We start from the raw sequence: 23,808 nt of genomic DNA, 5'->3' as shown, positions 1-23,808 counted from the left end.
ATCTTTTTTATTCTCAGATTATTTTATTCTTTAACCACTTTTAGGTCATGGGGCCCAAAAACCTGAGACTATTTTGTGTGTGCAATTTTATTATTATTATTTTTTTAAGATTTATTTATTTATGCATATAAGAACTGAGAGACAGGCCAGAGATGCGGGGGGGTGAGAGGATTCACCAGGCAGATCAACTGAAATACACTGCTGCAGGGAGCAGTAGGTTGGACAGGAGAGATCTGCTGCGCTATGTGGGTAGCTCCCTGGCCGACTGGGGATAGAACTCATGTTGCAGAGGCTGTGAATTGCTTCACAGTGCTGTGCTTAATCCGTTGCACTACTAGGGAGGCCCTGTGTATGCGATTTTAGGAGTTTGTGGACCCCCAGCTAAGGAATTCATTTTTTAAATTAAATAGATGTTTACTTATAGCAGAAAAGACGTAAGAAAAGATGACCTTCAATATTCTGTATTTATCCTCAAAGATTTTGTATTGATAAAATGGGAACTTTTTTTTAAGATTTATTTATTTTTGTACAAGAGCTGGAGAACAGGCCAGAGGCACGGGAGGGTAAGAGGATTCATCAGAGACAGAGCAGAGAGCAGAACAGGCATAAGGACCGAAGACACTGCAGAGGGCTGCTGTGCCATGTGGGAATCTCCCTGGCTGTCCAGGAGTCAAACCCGCACTGCAGAGGCTGCGGACAGCCCCACAGTGCGGCGCTCAACCCGTTGCGCCACTGGGGAGGCCCAAAATGGGAGCATTTTTATTTACTAGAGAAAGTTTATAAAGCTGTTTCTTATTTCTTTCTTTTTAGAACAGCAAAACAGCGCAGAGGTGCAGGCAGAACGCCTTTCAGCATGAACCACACCTCAAGAAGGGCAGTGTCCTCGGCTGTCAGCCAGAGCAGCTCTGGCGGGCTGCAGGCTGAAGCATGTCTGCGGCCTCCTGTGTTGGATGAGTCTCTCATCCGTGAGCAGACCAAAGTGGCCCACTTCTGGGGTGAGTTACCGGAGATTCAGAAGCTGTATCCATGGTTTGATTGTTTCTCAGATAGTTCTAGAAAAAGGGAGATTATGGACAGGTTGTTGTCCCTTTGCCCCCTTACCGGGTGGGAGGAACCTAGGAAGGTCCAGGCTTTCCTCTAGATTCAAATAGGAAGTGCAGGGAGGCTGGTCCTGACTGTTGCCTTGTTTGGCTATGCTAATGCATAGTTTTGTGTTATGAGGTGAAGGATTAAGGGTCAGGGAGTAATCTGATAACTGTTTTTCTAAATACATTTCTTTTGTAGGATGTTTAGGCAAACTTTATAAAAATTTACCAGTGTGATTTCAAGTTCCAGAAAGCTCTCAGCAACAAGACAGGTTTTTTTTTTTTTTTTTTTTTTAGTTATTGTAAAGTGCCCATTATAGACAGATTGACACTAGGAAATGATGCGACTTGTAAGCTGATTCTACTTACAGAAGCAACATTGATCCCCTGTTGTTGCTGCTGAAAACATCTCAAGGGGAGATGTGGGTACAGCTTTGACAGAACTGTTTACCTATGTTCACTTCATGTTCTGATTGGCCCTTTTGAAAGAATTAGAAGATACAGATCAGTTCCAGAAATTATATGTGCTAATTTGGGAAGCATTGGAGTTCACGTTCTTTCTGCTTTGCTCAGATAGCAGCAGTAGTCACCAGGCAACAGAGGAAGTGGGTGCTGTTGCTGCTTTTCTCTTCAGTCTCCTCATCCTCTGCCTGCCTTCTTAGTTCCATGTGTGCACATGTGCATGTGTATAAGTATTTGTGAAGACATATTTTCACCTTGAGTCACAAGATAGTGTCTGAATAATATGGAGAAATTTTCATTAAACTCTAGGCGTTTTGTAAAATAAATGTTGACCAATGTCATAATGCTGGTTGACTAAACGCTGTAACATTTATTTTTGTTTGTTTGGGGGTTTTGTCTTGATAATTTGAGCTCAACAGCCAAAATGTGTGTGTGTGTGTTTTTCAGGTCTTGATGATGATGGAGATATTAAAGGTAATTATTTAGTCATTTTTCTTTCTAACTTTCTGACTTCTAACTTTCAAGTTAGAAGTTGTAGTTCGGTATCTGCAGATTGTGATAAACAGGTTCCACCTACTTTTTGAAAACTTTAGGTGGAAATAAAGCTGCCAATCAGGGGAATGGTGATCTGGCCGCAGGGGCAGCAGCCACAAAGAGCAATGGCTACACCTGCAGTGACTGCAGCATGCTATCTGAGCGCAGGGACATGCTCACCGTGCACTCCACGCCCCATGCCCCACTGGCTTCCAGAATTTACTCCAGAGATAGAACTCAGAAACGTAAGTCTCAGTTTTTTAAGTTACAAGATTTCGTGCCCAAATATTTCCCTTTTATAAACCTGGTTCTGCAAGCCTTAGCATCTGCACCACTTCTGTCATAGACTTGAACTCAAAATTATCCTATAAAAGTTGAGGAAATTCACCAAAAATTAACTTTGATCCTCCACGTTCTCGTTCATCTTATATATTATGTGGTTAGTATTTTTATACCTAGAGGTGTCTAAAAATCTATAAATTTGAACTTTATAGTTCAACTTTAAATTTTGAACTTAGGTAAGCATAAGAAAATTCCAATTGAATGAAACTTGAATGTGCAGTCCTTTCAGGTGCTTCCTCTTTTTATGAAGTATCACATTCACATATACCTAAGAAGTAACTTTATGACTTCTGCCACCTAAGGTGTTTATGACAATGAAAACATTACTGTGGGCTCTATTTTTGCCGTGAGAATTAATGGCTGTGGGGACTTCAAATTTGGGGATAGTGATGCAGGAATGTACAGGGACTGGGTGGGGGAATGTCTGGGATGGCAATTCATTGCAGAGAGTGTTCCAGAGTGTAGTCATGGTTCCCCATTAACTGGCAGAGGTGGACTTCAGAGTCCTTGAACATGGAGGTCCTCAGAGGGGGGGTCTGAAGGTGGGTGAGTGGAGCCTGTCTAAGCCCTTCTAGGTAGGTCTGTAGGGGCCTGATCTTTGCTCAGGTGGCACTGAGTTGGTCTTGTTACTGAGTCCCCAGGAAAAGCATAGCTACAGATCCCCTTCCAGTTCCCATTGCATGACCAGGATGTCCTTCCATGACTTCCTGGCCCAACCACTGCCCACCATGACAGTCAGAGAAGCTAGGGGGGAGCCCTTGGTTTGAAATGTGCTCCACCTTGTTTTTGAGTACTTTGCACCTTGTCTGTTTAATCCTAGTACTAGTCATCTTGGCTGGACCATTCAGACCTGCTTGGTCTGATGGACGAGGTGGGGATGGAAGGCACCAGGAGGGCAGGGTTAATATTTTTCAATGACTGTTAATATTTTTCAATGACTGTTTTGATATAATGAAGGGTAACACCAGTGCTAAGGGTTATTTTCATTTTAACATATCCTTGTGACTAGAACAACTTCTGGCTTTGTCTCCTATAGTGTTGATTGACAATGTTGGCATTAGTGTAACAAAATTGGAAGGTAGAAAGGTGGGAGAGGAGGTGGCATTTCCTTTATAGCATTCTCTGGATTGCATCCTGCTTGAGTGGAAATCAGCATCACTGACACTCGTCCACTTCTGCATGCTTGTTTCATTAACCCTCACAGCAGTCCCATTTATAGACTGGCACTCTGAGCTTTCGCTAGCTTACAGATTGACATCCAGGCCTTCACTAGCTTATAGGTTTTAATGAGCTTACAGACTTGCTGGAAGTGATGGAGCTCAGACCTGTACCCAGGTGTCTTTATGTCCAGGGTGATTGACCCCGAAGGTGCTCCCTGCTCACTGCATGCTCACTGACTAGGGGGAGCCTGGGGCTCAGCACCTGACCAAAGTCAGCATATCTGCACAAAGATTCCCAGTATTAGGTTTATGAGACTTTGCTTTGAGTTCTGCCATTGTTAAGTTGAACATCACATTCTTAGAATGAAGCACTTTGCATAAATTGTTGCTTGGTGTAATGCTGATACTCACAGATCCTTGAACATCAATGGGATAAAATATGCACAGCTTTTCTCAAGCGTAAGTTAACTTTCTCACACACAAATTTTCTTTATTTTTGTGTTTACGTTCTCTTGACAAAATCTTTAAATAATAGATAAAGTAAGTCCTTCCCCCATCCTTATTTAGTTTCCCTTCCAGAGGTAACCACTGGTAATGGGAGTAGTTCCATACGATTCCTACTTTTTAAAATGAGGTATAAAATTCATATAATATAAAATTAACCAGATAACCATTTTAAAGTATATAATTAACAGTGTGATGAAGCGCCACCTGAATTTTGCTTTTGTCTACCTATGGAAATATGTAGTTTGTTTTTATCTTAAGTGCCATCATAGTATATATGTGGTTCTGCAATATCTTCTGTTTTATTATGTTAAGATTAATTTTTTTTTGGGCCTCCCCTGGTGGCGCAGCGTCTGAGCGCTGGGTTGTGAAGCTGCCTCCAGCCTCTGCAGGGCCAGTTCTATCTCCGGCCGCCAGGCGAGGGTCCCACATGGCGCGAAGACCTCTCCTGCCGCCCGCTGCTCCCCTCAGCAGTGTATTTTGTCAATCTGCCTGTTCTGCTCCCCGCTCTGGTTCTGATGAATTCTCTCACTCTCCCGTACTTCTGACTGTACCCAGTGCTTGTATAAATAAATAAATAAATAAATATTTTTAAAAATTTAATTTTTTAAATTTTATTTATGCATACAAGAACTGGGGTGTAGGCCAGAGGTGTGGGGGAGGAGTCAGTGAGAGGATTCACCAAAGACAGAGTGGGGAGCAGAACAGGCAGAGCTACTGAAATACACTGCTGAGGGGAGCAGTGGGAGAGACAGGGGAGGTCTGCTGTGCCATGTGGGAATCTCCCTGGCTGGGGATCAAACTCATGCTGCAGTGACTGGTTATAGCTTCATTGTGCGCCTGTCTTAAGGTTAAATCAGTGTCTAAATGGACTTTCAAGTGTTTTCTGTTTGTACATTATTAAAGACTGTTTATTTGGGTGTGTTGCCATGTGTATATTTATGCACACATGCACATCTTCCCCTAGAGTCAAGGTTAGAATAGATGTGTTACAGTGTGTGTCCCACTTGAACCCTGCGCTTGAGTACACGCTTGACAGAACATGATTTTCTAGTTCATATCAAAAAGGCTTTAAAAAATGTTAGGTCTTGTCCTTGGGACATTAAATAGTCCTCAGCAAAGCAGGGTGCTGATGAAATGTATGCAGATGGACAAATTAAATTCTCCCTTGAGGATTAGATCCTCTAGAGGATGCATGAAAGTTGAAGGCATGGAAGACCAGCTCTGTCAGGTACACACCCTTTCCTTAAGGACCTTACTGGGCCCAGAGACTGGCCTGAGTTGCTCGTTTCACACAGAAGTGCCCGCAGGAAAGCAGGCTTCTCTGTATTCTCCTTCCTGCCAGAGGCAGCACTTACTCCCAAGGAAATGTAAGTCACCTTAAAATAGACAGGTCATTTCTGTGAGAACTTTTCAGCTGTTTTGCTGGCTTAGAGCAAAATTTTTCTTACTGAGCCTGCCTAAAGCTTTAGAAAAATAAAGGTGTAAGTATCTGCTGCTGTGGTAAATGAATGAAGAGACTTTGGAAATAATGTGGCAAACCAGCCAATGTAGGAAAATGTTACTGAAGAGCTGTGGAAGGTCCATTTGATTGCAGAAACAACTATGAGCAGGTCAGCAGCTTGAGCGGTTAAGATACTAATAATGATCATCATTGGGGATGAGCAGTTCTGACTGAGGCTACTCTCCTGAAGAAACCATAACTAGCAGCTACAATATATTTTTAAAACTGTTCTGACCACCAACTTCTACATAAATAATTGTCATTGCTAAAAAGGAGCAAAGGTTATATGCGATTTCAATTTCAATAAATTCTTCCAATTGACTTCCAAAAACAGACCCACATTTCCCCCTGCACTCTAGCAACATGAATGTCCCTGTTCTATATACTCTTCCCTGTTCTTTGTATTTTTACTCTTTTAACATTTTGCTACTTTGATGGATGGAAATGTAATTTCACTGTTTTTGATTATCAGTGAAGCTGACCATGCATTACCTCTTAAAAGATTTTTTTGCCCATTTTTATCAATCTGTATAAAGTATATACTGCAATGGAAACACGAAGATGTGTAGAGTTTGGAACAAATTTGGCACTAATAGCCCCAGGTTTATGTTTTTGAGTAATTCTTTTTTTTTTTTTTTAAAGATTTATTTATTTATTTATTCATTCAAGCACTGGATACAGTCAGAAGCGCGGGAGGGTAAGAGAATTCACCAGAGCCAGAGCAGAGAGCAGAGCAGGCAGAAGGACCGAAGTACACTGCTGAGGGGAGCAGGGGGCGGCAGGAGAGGTCTGCGCGCCATGTGGGACCCTCCTCTGGTGGCCGGGGAGCAGCCGGGGATCGAACCGGCACTACAGAGGCTGCGGGCAGCTTTGCAACCCAGCGCTCAACCGCTGCGCCACCAGGTTTATGTTTTTGAAACAAGATTCCAATTTGCAAATAACCTACTACTTCACTAAGGTTATTTGGGGAGAAAAAATTTCAAATTATTTCTTTAAAGACATTCCAACTCAGACTTCACCAGTTCAAGCTGGCCTATGCCACATATTCTAAAATCACTGCAGTTTTGCTAAGCTGGGAGAATAAGTGGAAGGGCCATATCTTAGCAGCAAGTCCTGTGTTTCCAGCTGAATTTTACTGGCCCTTCAAATGATCACTTAGTTTTCTGTTGTTCCCTGTTTGAAATGCAGCATATGTCCTGAATTTGCCAGGAGGGGCAATAAAGAGGTGCAGGGAGGGGAGGAGGGCTAGAGAATCAGATAAGGGAGTGACTGTTTGGTAGTATCTAAATGTTGTAGTGTATGTGAAAACAATATTGGGGTGAAATGATCTCAAATTGGATATTTTGTCGATTGCTGTTGAAAGACTTGGTGTTGGTAGCTCTCTGTAGCGGTTTATAGCTCTGCCTGTCAGTGTGGAATGTGTGCAGAGTGCCATTCATTGTCATTATGACTCTTTCAAGTTGTAGCTGGTGTCCATATTAAAAGTTGATTCTACTGTGCCTGAAATGAATAATTTGAGTGACTTACCAGGGAAGTAAATGTTGGCTCTGTGGGAAGAAGTAACTGTGTTCACGGTTTTTTGATAGGCGGTGCATCTTTCTACATGGATAGGATTTTGTGGCTGGCCAAGTACACTTCGTCATCTTTCTCATCATTCTTAGTTCAACTTTTTCAAGTGGTTTTAATGAAGCTCAATTATGAATCAGAAAATTACAAATTGAAAAGTTATGAATCAAAAGATCGTGATTCAAAAAGCTATAAGTCACAAAGCCATGAATCAAAAGGTATTTAAATAATTTTTTCCTCCTTTTTCCACCAAATAATGCTTTCAAGGTGGAGAAAACACTACTTTCCCTATGTGGCGCTTGATTTATGTTTCTTCTCTTTCGGTCTCAATGCAACTCTCTGTGGCTGCTTTCTTTGGACCTTTCTAGAAGGGCGCTTATGAAAGTTTTAATGTGTTTTGTATATAATTCAGTTTTGTGAAAGTTGATCCGTTTTTAAACATCTTTAAGTCACTTTTGAAATAAAGTTAATATACTCAAGTTTTGATTCTTACTATCTTTTTAAAGCAAAAAATAATTTATTTGAATGGCATTTGATGAGGATGTTTCCAAAAAATTTTAAACAGGCCCATCGTTGTGTTGTATTAATTGGGTGCATTTAGCCAGGTGGGTCAAACTATATTAAGCAGGCCTCTGTCACCTATAATCACCTGGATTGTCTGTGCCATCAACTATCCTGAAAGTGGAGGTGGTCAGCCTCGCCTCCTCTTTGACCAAGCTGGCTTCATTGGAATCTGAGAAGCATTTGAACTTGGCATTGTTGAGTTTCTAAGCCTCTTTTGCGTGTATTGCAGCTCATTCCAATTACTGTGGGAGAATGAATGTAAAAGAGTTTGTCGGAGAGCAAGGCCACCTCAGTGTGAATGGGGAGTCGTTGTGTAAGTATGGCTTCATTTCACATGTGAAACTCTGGGTCTTGAAATGTTCCCCACAGGTTGTAATATTAGGTTGTTAATAATAGAGAATGAATGACTAGCATGAATACAAGGCCCTGTACCAATTAAGACAGGCTGGAAGAGCTGTTTATAAACCCTCTGTATTAGAAGCTGATAACCACCAGATTGTGTTTGCTTTTTTTGCTTTTTTTGTGTAATTCAGTCTCCTAATTTTTCCAAACTGCCATTGCTATGCACAGTTGAGATTGACAAGATTTGCTTATTAATCTGTCAAATTAACTGCTTGTCACCACCACCCACAGGCGATGACTGTAAGGGGCAGAAGCATCTTGAAACACACACGGCCATCTACCTGCAGTCTTCACAGCCAAAACTGGGAGCAGGGGCCACTTGGCACATCTTTTCTTATGCAGGTTGTTTCTTGCACCATTATACTTTGTTTTATCACATTCTTCACCTGTGCTTGCTGTTCCTTGCTTAGTTTGTATTTGGAATTCAAGTGCTCCTTAAAAACAGAGGAGTGATACTAACTTGAATTTATGGACAGTATCTCTTTTGAAAAAGTTCTTTGTAAATATATTTAGTAAACATTAAACGTACAAGAAATAGCTTATTTGATGTGAAATTAAACGTTTAGAAAAGGCTGGTCACCCTCCTGTGGAGTGTTACCTCAACATGAAGCTGCCTGACCCTGTGCCCTGTTGCTGGGAAATACACTGCTGCTTATTGCTGTGGTGATGTTATGTGTGCTCTAGACCTGTGCAACAAGGAGACTTACATAAAACATTAGATGTTCTCCAGTTTACACATGTAAGCTTCTTGGTAAAGAGGTACCTTTTTAGGTGACTTTGTAAAAAAAGTTGAGCTTCAAAGATAGTTGTCTCAACTATTATTAAATGTAAAGCAATAGCTTTAAAAAAAACTCTTCAACTATATATTTCTTTGCATGTCAGCCATGTTGGTGTTCCTTAATAGTCTTAGGAATCAACAGGCAAGTGCTAATACAACTTTCAACAATTACTCTTAAAAAAAGAAAGAAAACTGATTTCATAAGCAGTTTCTTGCTTTATATATAATGTATGATTTTGATATAAAGTTTGTTGTTAAATTGTGTCATCCAGTGGTTCTATCATTAAACATTCCAAAATACTTCATCCCTAGAAAATATTAACTGTTAAAATGACTTTCATTTTGGTCTGTGTGTAATCATTGTCTCACTTAGAGCTTGTTAACTGTTTCTATGGAATTTTATTTGTTTCAAAGTATTGCATTTCTTTCCAGTATAAATTCTGCTAACATGATCTAGAAAGACGTGTAGGGTAGCTGCTGGCAACCAGCCTTTGGATTTCGTAAGACTGATGTTTTAATTTTTAATGTTTTAAATATCTCATGCAGAGAGAGGTGAGTGAAGACTAGTCACATGTGCAGCTGGGTTTTCATAAGCTTATTTTAGTATCTTGCTTGGACCTAACATAGTTTGTTGAATATTTTTGTTTTGAGAAGAGACTCTTGACTTAATAGTGTGAGAGGATTTTTGGTAGTGTGTACTAATGGGAGTTCCTGCTGTAAATGGAGACCTGGCATTCTGGTGTGTGTGTCTGAGTGTGCCTCTCCTGCACATCTAATCTGTCATAGGTTACTTCTTGCTGCAAACACTGCAAAGGATTGGAGCTGCTGGATGGTCTATGTTGAAGACGATGCTGTCGGTTCTCTGGTTGGCCATGATGGCTCCAGGTGGTTATCTGGCTTTCTGTGTTAACATTTGTTCCAAGGCTTTGGGCAGTTATTAGCACCTGCATAAATGACTTACCTAACCAAGTAAAATTTTCATTTTAGGGTTGTATACTTTGCTCCTTGATGTAACATGTTTTATTCTTTATTCCTTATAAAACTAACATACTATCAGTTGCATGAACATTCTTGTTTCTTTGGTATTGTATTTGTGTGAAGCTAGCTGCTGGATTTTAATGTAATTGAGAATGCATGAATTTGGTGTTTCCTCTTGTGCATCTGTCAGCATCACATTTGCTCTGTGGTTTATGTGTTATGTTTCTGTGTTTAAGTGTATGGGTATTCCTGCTATAATAACTGAATTATGTTAACATTCTTCATCCCTAACTTCGTCATAATATACTTTCAAAATAACTGTTAGTAAATTTCCTTGTGCTTCTAGCTTGGCCTTCACAAAAACAGTGCATTTAGGAGTTTGGTTTCCTAAAAACATTTCCTTAGAATATTTGGTGTTTTCTTTTTTAGGGAAGGCAGCCTCTGGAATATTCTGGTGGCTAGGGATTGGATGGTACCAGTTTGTTACTTTAATTTCTTGGCTGAATGTATTTCTTCTTACTAGGTAAGAAAATTGATATCACATCAACTTGGTGTTTTATTATTTTTTTTAATTAAATTTTTTTTTTTAAAGATTCATTTATTTATTTATACAAGCACTGGGTACAGTCAGAAGCGCGGGAGGGTGAGAGAATTCACCAGAGCCAGAGCAGGGAGCAGAGCAGGCAGAGGGACCGAAGTACACTGCTGAGGGGAGCAGCGGGCGGCAGGAGAGGTCTGCGCGCCATGTGGGACCCTCCTCTGGTGGCCGGGGAGCAGCCGGGGATCGAACCGACACTGCAGAGGCCGCGGGCAGCCCCGCAACCCAGCGCTCAACCGCTGCGCCACCGGGGAGGCCCCAACTTGGTGTTTTAAAGAACTGATTTTTTTTCCTTTTTTGCTAATTACAGGATGATTTAGCTGTTATTTAAATAGTTTTTGTAGTTTGGTATATTAATGTGTTGTATTTATTACCTCATATTTTTCAAAATGCTTTTATATTCTTGTTCAATTTCAAACCACTCCTGTGAGATAGGAAAGATGGATATCATTCTTAAAGAAAACAGAAGTGTGCAGAGGTGAAATAATGCATTGAGTTTACTCAGCTAAGAAGGGATATGATCTGGACTAGAGTCCAGTCCTGGATTCCTGTTCTGGTTTACTTCCCCAGACTTTTTGTGCCCTTCCTGTAGTTCCTAGCATGACACCTAAGATACAAGTATGTTTGATTAACATGGGTTGAGGTAGACCCAAGAGACAGCATTCATAGGTGTATATTCATTCACCTTATACATAAAACAGTAACTGCATTTCTGATACTATGGACTCCCATTTTTAAATGGGGTGAAGGGGCATTTTGTATAAAATTATCTAGAGGGGTAAAAGGGAATGTAGAACCTGCCTTTTACTTTTTCCAAGTTATTGTTTTCTTTTTTATTCCTAGGTGCCTTCGAAATATTTGCAAGTTTCTAATCTTGCTCATTCCACTGTTACTTTTACTAGGTACGTAAACTTTGTCTTAGTACCATTTTTAATATATGTGTACATTAGTGAAAGAATGAAGCATTTATATATATTTTGAGAAGCAGTGTAAGTATATGTGTACACAATTTTTCTCTCCTTTAAGGTGCAGGCCTTTCCTTGTGGGGCCAGAGTGGTTTCCTTTCATTCCTACCTGTGTTAAACTGGACAGACATGTACAGAACACAGAGGGTAGATGATCCTAGGAACGTGTTCACACCAGACACTTCTCACCTGAACCAGCCTCCAGAGGTAATCACTTAGAAAGTTCTCATTCCTTCCATTGTAAATATGTATTCTTCAGAGTAAATTTTCATACTACTAGTGAATAGGGTAGTTGGGTATACTGTTTTAGAAAATATTTTTAAAGGTCAAATAAGCAAGTCTTACAGCTTCTTAAATATTCTGAAGTAGGGCCTCCCTGGTGGCGCAGCGGTTGAGCGCTGGGTTGCGAAGCTGCCCGCGGCCTCTGCGGTGCCGGTTCAATCCCCGGCTGCTCCCCGGCCACCAGAGGAGGGTCCCACATGGCGCGCAGACCTCTCCTGCCGCCCACTGCTCCCCTTAGCAGTGTACTTCGGTCCTTCTGCCTGCTCTGCTCCCCGCTCTGGCTCTGGTGAATTCTCTCACCCTCCCGCACTTCTGACTGTACCCAGTGCATGTATAAACAAAACAAACAAACAAATAAATAAATAAAACATGCCTCTATTAAAAAAAAAATATTCTGAAGTAGTTGAAATAATACATATTATAAGTAATCTTATTAAGTAAATTTGAACTGAAAACATAGTATTAATTTCTTTGGAAAATATAGAGAAAAAAATAAAACTACTCATTGTCATGCAAGAAAAATCACTAATACATGAAAATATTTCTTTTTTTTTAGTGTGTTTGTGTACATTGTAGTTAATATTTTACCTTAATATTCTGTTTTTTATTTTTACTTATTCTCTGCTTAAGGTTACTTGAGTCCGGGTCTAATTGTTCATCTGTATCGCTGTCGTTAATTTCTTTCCATTTTAGGGTGGGACTTTTACCAAGCATCAGATGAGTGAAGTGGAAAGGTGGATGACGTCTTTGTATGGACAGTGTCACAACCATGAGGAGAAACTTACAGAACTGACAGTTTTGCTTCAGAAATTACAAATGCGGGTGGACCAGATGGACAGTGGTAGTGAAGGCACACTGTCCTTGGTTAAAGATGTGGTGAGACAGCACCTAAAGGGAATTAGTGCTGATGGACTGTTGGGCTCTCAGGTAATACTAAGAGGTTCTTGGGTGTTTTGTTTTCCTCTGGGGCACAAGATGCAGGAGAGGCACTGCAGTGAGGACTGGTTGTACTTTTAATAGTTGAATTATTTGTTGAATAAATTAATATATGACTCTGCGATGGCCTGAGGCACATGGCTATTTTTTTTCACTGTGATATACTGATAGTATGAAGGGACTCTGAGCTTATAGTTGCCTGATCTACATGCTTGAAGTTTTCCTGTCTGCTCAAAAGACACTTGGTTTTCTGTACTGATTCCTCAATAGTTATTTTTTTAAAATTTCTCAGCCATAAAATTGAAATGATTTCAGTACGATCCAGTTAACATAGCTAGCCATTTAACAACTTTGTATATGGAGAGGGTGAATCTGAACTTTGTTGTTTCTTTGAAAATATTGCAAAATAGGAAGAATTGTAACTATTCCATCTTAAAAATAGATGCTGTATCAAAAAAGAACCCTGCTGGAATTCTTGAGGCGACAGCTCACTGAGTCTTCTCCCAATAGGCAACAGTGTGCTGAAAGAGCATGGAGTCACACCGGGAAGCACATTGACGTTAAACACTTCTTAGCAGAGGCAGCCTGAGATAGTCTCACCCCCAACGGGGATGATGTGTATTAAAAAAAAAAAAAAAAAAAATTAAAGATAGTTGTGAGCTGGCAGCTTTAGTTATGGTTCATTTGCCCCCTCTTACAAACAGATTACACTTGTTAAGAAAAAGAAAATGTTTACCTTCTGTTTTATGCAGCCTGGATGCATTTTAAAATTAGATTCTAAGTTAGATTCACTTAGTATGGATTTAACCCATTCTCTTATACCATCTTCCAGTATTTACCTGTGTGCAGGTATGATTATGATAGTATTCCTCAAGCAGAACAGAATTCTCCTGAAGCAGCCACACACTAGGGTTAAGTATTCTAATTACCCGATAATTCACATTCTGTTAATGTCTCCTCTGAGCCATTGGTGTGTATATAATATAATATTGCATTGTCTAGTAGAGCATGCCATTAGTTACATGTAGCTGTGTAAATTTAAATTAAAATTAAATAAAATTTAGGGCCTCCCCAGTGGCGCAGTGGCTGAGATCTGGGTTGCGAGGCTGCCTGCGGCCTCTGCAGCAACGGTTCAATACCCAGCTGCTCCCCGGCCACTGGAGGAGGGTCCCGCATGGTGCGCAGACCTCTCCTGCTGCCCGCTGCTCCCCTCAGCAGTGTACTTCGGTCCTTCTGCCTGCTCTGCTCCCCGCTCTGGCTCTGGTGAATTCTCTCACCCTCCCACGCTTCTGACTGTACCCAGTGCATGTATAAACAAAACAAACAAACAAATAAATTAAAAAAAAAATTAAATAAAATTTAGTTTAAAATTAAAGTTAAAAAATTTAGTGTAAATTTAAATAAAATTTAGTTTCTCAATTGCAGTAGCCAGCAACATATGTGGCTCAGCAACATATGTGGCTGGTGACTACAATATTGGACAGCTCACATATAGCCCCTTTCATTATGTACTGGGTTATGTAGGACTATGCAGCTGGAGAGAGGGAGAGTCTTGGCAGTGAGGAATCTCACAGCTGACTTCAGTGTCTGCTCTTTCCACATATCAACACCATGGGTTCATCTTTCTAAATGACCTTTATCTTTTTACTCTGACTTATCCTTTTTTAAACATACTTTTAAAGTGAATTTTTATAAATCATTGTGGTTATATTTTGGAATAAGATGGGGTATAAATTAATAAATGAAATTCCCTTTAATAAACATATTTTACTCTCTTTCTATCTCTGATCTGGATTTTAGTCATTCAGAATGCACAATATGTTTGGCCATGTTTGTCCTCACCTAAATTATTGCCCTTTGATTATATAATTGGCAGTGATTTTTTTTTTTTTTTTGAGACTTTCCTAGTGAGTGTATTCACTTCCATACCAGGTAATATATCTGATAATCTTACTGTAGTTTTGTCTTCTGAAAACTGATGAAGAAATCAGTAGAATTATGTTAAACTATTATTTTTCCAATAGTCAGCTCATGTTTGAAAAGCTGATTTTTTTTCCTTATTGATGATTTGATGAGCGCTTTTCTCACCAAGTCAGAACAGTAACTTGCCTGTTTAATTGCATAATAAACCACTTGATATATGATAAACTCTGTTCTGAATGGTATTATCAAGTGTTCTGGGTAAATGTTCTAGTTCATTTGTTCCTAATAAATGTTTGTGTATCACTTTTTTCGTATGAATAGACTGAGATAGGAATATGTATGTTATGCATCTATATCCATAGTTCTTTTACTTTAAATCACTAAACATAGTGGGTGCCTAGTGAATATTTCTTCTATGAAGAGTAATTGATTTTGTTTCCTGGTCATTATAGGACTTTATTAACATTCATATATAATTAGAAAAGCTATTTGTGCATTTCAGCAGAGGTTTAAGATCCCTAATTTTAGAAATGAAGATAAAGCCACGAGTGGATTACTCCCTCGAGTGTTTGCTATGCCAAGTTGTAACCAAATCTCTAATTTTGGGATAGTTTATATAGAGATAACTTGGTCTAATTTGCTAGATTTTGTTTGTTGCTTAACTTTATCATTTGTTCATCTATTTTCCTTTTCAAGGCGGACTTTATGACTTTCCAGCAAGAACATGAGCTGCGCATCTCAAGCGTGGAAGATATTCTTAGAAAACTGACAGAAAAATCTGAGGTATTATTTTTTACCCATTAATTATATCCCCAGCAGAGTGAATTCTTTGATAAGAGAAAGTCAACTGCAGTTAATGTTTTCAAGTTAATAACTTTAAAGTGCTTCTTTTAGGGTTTTTGCTGCTTTCCTTTATAAAATTAAATATATATTTCTGACTGTGCCTTTTTCCCTTGGTAGTACCATTTTCTTGCTTTAATGTTTCAAAAATGTTTCTGGCTCACTTGTTATGAGGTGACTTTTTGACAGGAAAGCCTGAGCCCGTGTGTCAGTCAGGGGTCAGCCTCACTGCAAGAGCAAGAGGCCAGCTCTCCAGGTTTCAGGCAGCCTCTAGCCATGCCCTATTCCAGAGTCCTTGCTTCTCAGTGTCACACAACCTACACAAAAGGCTGTAGGTTGTCGTTAGAGGGATAATGAAGGATCTGAACCTCTTGATTAATTTTCTAGTAAGAAAGTGTATTATGACAAGATGTTGGTAAAAGCAGAGAAAGGAGGTGTAAGATGTTTGCACTGACCTAAGTCATAGGATTTATGGAGTGCTTAGATTCAGGCTCCATGTTTCATGAATGCTTCACACAGAGCCAGTCATCAGATATGGTGTATTTGTTGAACTAAATAGGAAAACATAACTGACCTGGGTTAGACGTGGTACTACTCTTTGGGGCTCTCAGACTAGCTACTGTGTTTTGACAGTGTTAAAATCAGTGAGTTCGGTTCATTAGTGCATCATATGTTTCCATGGTACCGAGGGGAAGGAAAGGGCTAGTCACTTGCTAGGAGTCTAGCATTCATTTCATTTTGTACTTGCAGTATCCTATATTTAAGCTGTGATGATTCTGGCCTCTGTTGGGTTACTGTTTGAACAGACACATTCATTCAACTTAGTGCAGTATTGCCATCTGTATCTTTGAGCAGATCATATCAGTATATACTATCTTCATGTATAAAGTTGTTATTTCCTTTCCCTTGTCCTTCCACATTTAAAAAATACTTCCCCCAAATGATGGCAACCTCTCCTTCTTGGCCTGGGTTTCCGTTAATAGGAACTGTTTTGAAAATCCATCAAGCTGTTCTTATGTGACCTGTCAGCCTTTCTGAATATATATTGTATCTTCTAAAGTTTACTTGGAAAAATAAAATAGACATACCCCACCTGCCAGCCAATAAACAGGTCTGGACTTGGAATTAAGGGGGTGCAATTCAAAAGGGGGACAATTCCCATATAAGTGTGGGATTTGTGTGTGTGTATGTGTGTGTGCATGTGTGTGTATTTAATCAAGTGTATGATTTTATGAAAAGTTAGTATATAGACTTGTATATTTAAACAGACTGTTTCTTATACTTTTTAGGCCATCCAGAAGGAATTAGAAGAGATCAAGCTAAGACCCGTTAGGTAGGATAATTTCAAATAAATAAATACTTTGTTTTCTGTTTCCTTTTTATGTGGAACTGCTGCAGTTGTTAATGAGGGGACACTGGTGTGTGTACCTGGCCTAACTGGGCTTTGTAGGTGGAAATATTCATAGCTGCATATCTTTTTGGGAGACACTCTGGAGCCACCAGATGAGGTGGTAGGGGAGGGTTGAAGGGCTTGTTATATACTGTTCATCTTCACACAGTATGAATGTGAGGTCACCACCCCCAAAACAGTGATACCCTTTACTTTGACCCAGAGAGACTCACTAGCTAAGTATCCTTGAGGATCCACAGGACGCAGATGAGTGGGACCCCAATGAGAACTTATGTCATGGTGTCAGATGGACATCTGTGCTTGGACCTCTGCTGGCACCATGGTTGTCGATGCTCAGACCTGTGCTTCTTCCCATCCCCAGCAGCCTACCTAGTGGGCAGGACCCCTGCCTTCTGAAATTAGCAGCCCTTTCATATCAGGCAATTCACCAAAAATAATGGAGCTGGTCTCCCTCCTCACTGCTGCCAACCTTCTCATCCCAGGAAGTAGTGGTTCTGTGCCTCCTCAGAGCCATTTCTTTGCCATCTTTACAGTTGTTCAGCACTTTCTGAAGTTTATTGTTTATTTCCTCACTACCCTAGTTGCTTTTTTCTTCTCCGCATTTACCTGTTTTCCATGAATCTCTCTGAAGTGGTAGAGTTTCTCTTTCCTGAATATTCTCAAAGTTGCATCTTTTTTCATACCTTTAATTTTGTCCACATATACTCCCTTCACACTATGTGTACCTTTGTCTCAATGTGACAGCCTTTACCCTTTTTGTTCCAATAATTCCTTTGGCTGGATTGGGACAAGGTGGGGTTGGGGGGTAGACAGATATGCTGTAACCCCATATCTTGTTCTCTAGCTCCTGTGTATTTGTATAGATTCCATGTCATGATTTTAGATCTTATATTCCTTCTATAAGGGATATTCATGCTTTCCTTTCAGAGCTTTATTTCATTAAACAGGTATAGATCCTAAAATGCTTATCATAGAGTATACTTTTTTGAGTTATAAATTGTTGTTTCTCAACAACTATGCTTACTTGTAAACAAATATAAATATAATAATATGATACATAAAAACAGAATTACTAAAACTGTACATGTTTAGTTCAGTTATCCCTTCCATTATGAAAAATTCATATGCAGCTTTATAATGATCAGTGATGAAATTGTCTCATTTGAAGTCTTTTTTATAATTTTGAGAAGATACAGTGAATAAATATTAAAGTTTTGAGAGTCCTACCGCTGAAAGATAACTACTGTTTATAACATTTTATTAAATACCCTACTTGAGAAGGTGTGCATATTTGTGTAGCATAAACTAAGGTGCAAAAAAATCTCTTTAGGATTTTTGACTTGAAACTGGCATTAAATTTCCATGTTAATGTGAGACAAATTGCTCTTTTAACCATGTCAACTTACCTGGGAATGTGGTGTATTTTTCCTAAATGTGTTTATCAAATGCATTCACTGTAGTGTACATGATTGGTGATATCATGACTTCTTTCCTCCTCCTCACCTTCCCCATTGGTTTCTAGTGGAATCAGTGAAGAACAGCGCCTGCTTTCCATGGTTGAACATCTTGAGCTGGAGCTTGGTCATTTGAAATCGCAGTTGTCAAATTGGCAGCATTTGAAGACCAGCTGTGAGAATGGAGACACAGCACATGAAAGAGTAAGTTTTCTCCATTTCTCCATTCTGTTTTATCATAGAAAGTAATAGAAACTTGAGTTGATGTCTTGTTGATATTTATTAAGTAGCTTAATTTTAACTTCCTTTAAATACCTAATTTACTATATTTGAGGTTTTTTAAGCATTTAAAATACAATTCGTAGAAATTCAACTATCCTTGAATTTCTCCCATTCCTACATTGTAACAAATTAAAACTCAGGTGTGTTTTAATTTATTTATGCACATACATCTAAGTTTAACATTTATTGGGGAATAGGCAATTTCTATGTCTTTTCACCAGAATATACTCACATTGTCCTCTGCATCTTTGTTTCAATTATATAACACACACATTGCTTCAGGCCTTTGCATCTTTATACACAAGAGGAAATCTAGATGCTTACAGCTACATGAAATGAAAAAGCAAACATTTGAATGGCAAAAGTTTTCATAAGTCAAAATCAGATTGGGGAAATTTAATCAAAATAGTTGTGATAAAGTTACTTCACCTATGCAAGGAATTATTAGAATTGACTAGGAAAAGTGCAGTGGGACCATGGGCAGAGCACCTGAGCAGGTAGCTCTGGCTCATTAATTGGATTTGCATTTTATTTATTTTTTAACGATTTATGTATTTATACATATGAGAACCGGGGTACAGGCCAGAGGTATGGGAGGGTGAAAGGATTCACCAGAGACAGAGGGGAACAGAACAGGCAGACTGAAATACACTGCTGAGGGGAGCAGCGGGCGAGACAGGAGAGGTCTGCCACGCCATGTGGGTATCTCCCCAGCTGGCCGGCCTGCTGAGATCAAACCGCACTGCAGGGGCTGTGGACAGCTTCACAGTGCTGTGCTCAACCACCTGCGCCACCAGGATTTTCATGTTAAATGAACAGCCTCATTCAGTCCTCAGATAGATATAAATGATAACAATTTCATCCAGTGCCTCCTTGTTGCTGGCAGAGTTGTGAAGAAACAACCTTTTGGGACAGAAATTTTAGGATGTTATCCAGTCATCAAGACACGTTCTTTCAAACTAGCAACCACACTCACGGGACTCCCCCCACAGAAATAAAAACACCAGCACAGATGGATACAAGGGAGGAATGTACCAAGTGCTGTAAAGTTAGTATTGGGTGGGTGGACTGGCTGGGAGTAGCAAGATATTGTATGTACAGGGGCTTGGCTGACTAAATCTAGCTGTATCCATACTATGGAATAATACTGAGATTTTCATTTTTATTTATTTTTTTTAAAAAGATTTATCTTTATTTATTTATTTATTTATTTATTCAAGCACTGGGTACAGTCAGAAGCGCAGGAGAGTGAGAGAATTCACCAGAGCCAGAGCAGGGAGCAGAGCAGGCAGAAGGACCGAAGCACACTGCTGAGGGGAGCAGCAGGTGGCAGGAGGGGTCTGCGCGCCATGTGAGACCCTCCTCTGGTGGCCGGGGAGCAGCCGGGGATTGAACCGGCGCTGCAGAGGCTGCGGGCAGCTTCGCAACCCAGCGCTCAACCGCTGCGCCACCAGGGAGGCCCAATACTGAGATTTTTAAAAAGAACTTAGATCTATAGATATTATTATACAATTTTGTACTTTCTCTTGTCCTCCTGTACTCCTTTTTTCAATAAAAAAATTTCCTCCATGTATTTACAATCAACTATACTCCATTCTTAATGAAGCAAGAAGAGAAGATTATGTATATAATTAAGTGTGTGTGTAGAAATAATGCTCATGGACATATTTGGCATATATAAAGTTATGTTTTAAGTTGTTTATATGACGTTTCTTTCTATTGAATCAGAGTTCTCCTTCTCTCTGCCCATAACTCATGAGCACTTAATAAATGTGTGCTGAGAGGGTTAAATGAGGTGGACAAAAGCTTTTCTCTCCTTAGGTCTGTGGGCAGTTAGTTTATGTCATGCTCTTTTCTATTCCTGTTCTTTTCTATGTATTCCATTATTTTGGATGGGTTTCTTTTTTTTAACTTGATATGAAGGGGGGCGGGAAATATATGGCATTTACATTTTGGGTTCTGAGAAACTGTGATGCTTCTAAGGTATCTAATGTAAGTAAAGAGTTGCAGTGATTTATTTAAAACATAAATTCATGCTGTATTTACTAATGATTTTACTAGGTAGATGCCCAAGTCAGAGAAACTATCAGACTCATGTTTTCTGATGATCAGCAAGATGGCTTTCTTGAATGGCTGCTTCAGAAGTTTTCTTCTCAATTTGTGAGCAAGGATGACCTGCAGATTTTATTACAAGATTTAGAGCTGCGGATACTAAAGAATATTACCTACCACATTTCTGTGACAAAACAGATTCCAACTTCTGAAACTGTGGTGTCTGCTATCAATGAGGCAGGGGTTTCTGGAATAACAGAAGCAGTAAGTAGATTGTGAAAAGAGTTCATTAAGCTAGCCAATTTTGATGTCTTATTCTAAGAATGGTCACAGGGTATGGTTATAATATAAAAGTTCTTGGCATAATTCAGGTGCTTAAAAGTGATTGCTCAGTAAGTTCTTGTTCTTGGGAGAACTTTATACTTTATTAATCTTGTTTTTTATTGAAGCAACATTTGTTTACAATGCTGTATATTATTTAGACATATAGGATCATACCCTTCAGATGTAGGTACCACACCATACCCACGAGCAATATTAATCTTTTTGTCCCAAAGATCCCATCTACTGGGTAGCCACATACTTTCTGAAATGACTCAAATTTCCTAGTAATACAGTTCAAACTTAACAGTCCTTGTTCCATCCACCTAGGTGGCACCTAGGTGGTTCCTAGGTCAGAGAGTGTTGTGGCTATGTCTGATTCTTGGTGAGAAGGCTTAGGTGTCCCTCATCTCCATCTGATGGCATAGCAGTTGGGGTGCAGGACTGAAGTTTGGATTTGCTAGAATACCCCCATGCCTATTTCCCCCCCAAATGTAGTTAGCTGAAAATGTATTCATACTAGAAATGGCTGGCCTTTGTTTATATTATTAACACAGTCTTATCTCGCCTTTTCTGGTGTTTGGTCTTCCACTTCTGTGTATGCCTCTCTTCAGCAAGCACATGTCATTGTAAACAATGCATTGAAGCTGTATTCCCAAGATAAAACTGGCATGGTGGACTTTGCTCTGGAATCTGGTGGTAAGTAAATAGGGACAACTTTGCCACCATAGGTGCTACAGAAAATCTTGGTTTTCTGAATTTTTAAAATTTAGGAATTGTAATTGAGAGCTGGTGGACTAACATTTTTTAGAGGAAGGGTGTTTTTTTCAAAAAAAAAAAAACCTTAGTATATGAAAGATCCTCCAGGGGAGTTGGTGATTTAAAATCCCACAGTCTTTATTTATATCATCCCAGTGGTTTAGTAAATCTGGTGATATGGTTTATATTAGTAGTCTCATTCCTGTGACCACTGTAGCAGTGAGCCCGGTGCCCTATCTTTAACTATTCTGCAGAATCTTTTTTTTTTTTTTTAAAGATAGTATTTTTTATTTATACAATAGTTGGGGTACAGGCCAGAGGCACAGGAGGGTGAAAGGAGGCACAGGAGGGTGAAAGGATTCACCAGAGACAGAGTAGGGAGCAGAACAGGTAGACAGACCGAAAACACTGCCGATGGGTGCAGCGGGTGCGACAGGAGAGGTCTGCCGCACCATGTGGGAATCTCCTTGGCTGGCCGGAAATCGAACCCACGCTACAGAGGCTGCAGACAGCTTCACAGTGCTGCGCTCAACCCACTGCGCCACCGGGGAGGCCCCCAGTGGGATCTTAACAGGGTGGATTTGAATAACTGCTACATGTAAAAACCAACAATTTCTTTTTATGTTAGGTATATATCAATAAGGCTATTAATTGTTCTCAGTGTATATTTTGTTTAGAATAACTTAGAATATTAAATGATTTTAGTTCTATAGTTTGAATTATTTTTAGTCAGAACCATCAGTTGGTATTTTAACCACTAAATTATGAGCAATAGTTTTCATTTTTTTCTTAGAAACATAATTAGTCCTTATAGATTTGTATATCATTAATTCAGAATTCTACAATCCTAATGGAACTGAACTGAAATTTCTATTACTAAACAAAGCAAGCCATACTTAAGGGATTTTTTTTTTTTTTAGAATGAAAATAGAATATTTTTTCAAATTCATATTTCAGAAATCGGATCTCTTGTTAGATAAAATCATTTTTCAAAATAGAATATTTTTTCAAATTCATATTTCAGAAATCGGATCTCTTGTTTTATTAGATAAAATCATTTTTCATGCTTACAATATAAATTTCCACTCGTTTAACACTTCCATCCATTACCAAATGTGAAATCCTAAACAGGGGTCCAAAAATAGTATTTGACAGTGGCTCTAAGGGGTTGTGGTGCGAGCCAGATTTAGGAACCATTGCCTCTTAGACTACTAACTTTTACATTTTCGTTTGTATTTTAGTTTATTTTTTTGTTGTTACTTCAAATACAAACGTGATTGCTTTGGGCTTGCTTTGGCAGCAACATCCTATCTGCCCTATTTCCTTTTCAGGAGAAAACTGAACTCTTTTTAAACATTATTATTATTATTGTTGTTGTTATTGAGAAATAGTTCACAATAACACAAACTACCATTTTTAAAGTGTGCAGTTCTGGGTAGGGGGATACAATGTGGGTGGGGTGGTTGAATAGATGGAAGTAAAAACTTCCAATTATTAGAGTCTGGGGGTGTAATGTATAGTATAGTAACAGTAGTCAACAAATATTGTATTGAACATTTTAAAATTGCTAAGAGTATATCTTAAAAATTAATAAGAACAAAAGTTTTAACTATAAGGTGATGGTTGTTAACTAATCTTGTATATTCATATGTCAACTCGTCATACACCTTAAACTTATACAATGTATTACAATTCTTTTCTCCTCAATAAAACTGGGGGAGAAAAGAAAACAATGTACAATTCAGTGGTCTTTGGTATATTTACACTGTTCTGCAGTAGTTACCACTATTTAATTCCAGAACATAATTACAAATGGTTTATTACTAGATACTCCCACTCCTCCAGCAATTGGTTACTATTTAATATTCTGTCACTTTTGCTATTAAGCAGGCACTTTAAAAACTCAATTCTAGTAATGCCAGTGCTGGTTGGATTCATTATTTTATTTAAAAACATGGACAGTAAGTTTAAGTTTCTTTAGAGTTGCTGTCCCAAAAGTGTAGTGTATGGAGGCAATATTTTAAGAATCTCTAGGTTTAGTAGACACAAATGGTGTATATAAAGCCATTATTATACTACACCATTAGCAGTGCATTTGGGAAAAGT

At 39.1% G+C, this 23,808-nt stretch overlaps 1 protein-coding gene across 1 annotated transcript in view; it reads left to right on the top strand.

Annotated features, from left to right (window-relative positions):
• The window catches only part of SUN1 (Sad1 and UNC84 domain containing 1), a gene marked incomplete at both ends in the record, with an annotated part of 39,096 nt that overhangs the window by 8,791 nt on the left and 6,497 nt on the right, over positions 1-23,808 (top strand). The window contains 16 exons of the mRNA XM_084251023.1: positions 811-995; positions 1,995-2,021; positions 2,141-2,326; positions 7,178-7,375; positions 7,951-8,034; positions 8,355-8,465; positions 9,688-9,786; positions 10,309-10,402; positions 11,321-11,379; positions 11,504-11,649; positions 12,418-12,651; positions 15,280-15,366; positions 16,713-16,756; positions 18,357-18,492; positions 20,632-20,886; positions 21,558-21,642. Of these exons, the coding sequence (XP_084107149.1) occupies positions 811-995; positions 1,995-2,021; positions 2,141-2,326; positions 7,178-7,375; positions 7,951-8,034; positions 8,355-8,465; positions 9,688-9,786; positions 10,309-10,402; positions 11,321-11,379; positions 11,504-11,649; positions 12,418-12,651; positions 15,280-15,366; positions 16,713-16,756; positions 18,357-18,492; positions 20,632-20,886; positions 21,558-21,642 (2,030 nt within the window). The remainder of the gene's footprint in view (positions 1-810; positions 996-1,994; positions 2,022-2,140; positions 2,327-7,177; positions 7,376-7,950; positions 8,035-8,354; positions 8,466-9,687; positions 9,787-10,308; positions 10,403-11,320; positions 11,380-11,503; positions 11,650-12,417; positions 12,652-15,279; positions 15,367-16,712; positions 16,757-18,356; positions 18,493-20,631; positions 20,887-21,557; positions 21,643-23,808) is intronic.

Source organism: Talpa europaea, assembly GCF_964194135.1.
Source record: "Talpa europaea genome assembly, chromosome: 12".
NCBI classification, from domain to species: Eukaryota; Metazoa; Chordata; class Mammalia; order Eulipotyphla; family Talpidae; genus Talpa; species Talpa europaea.
The sequence above is the reverse complement of the archived record's forward strand: the minus strand, read 5'-3'. Positions and strand labels throughout refer to the sequence as shown.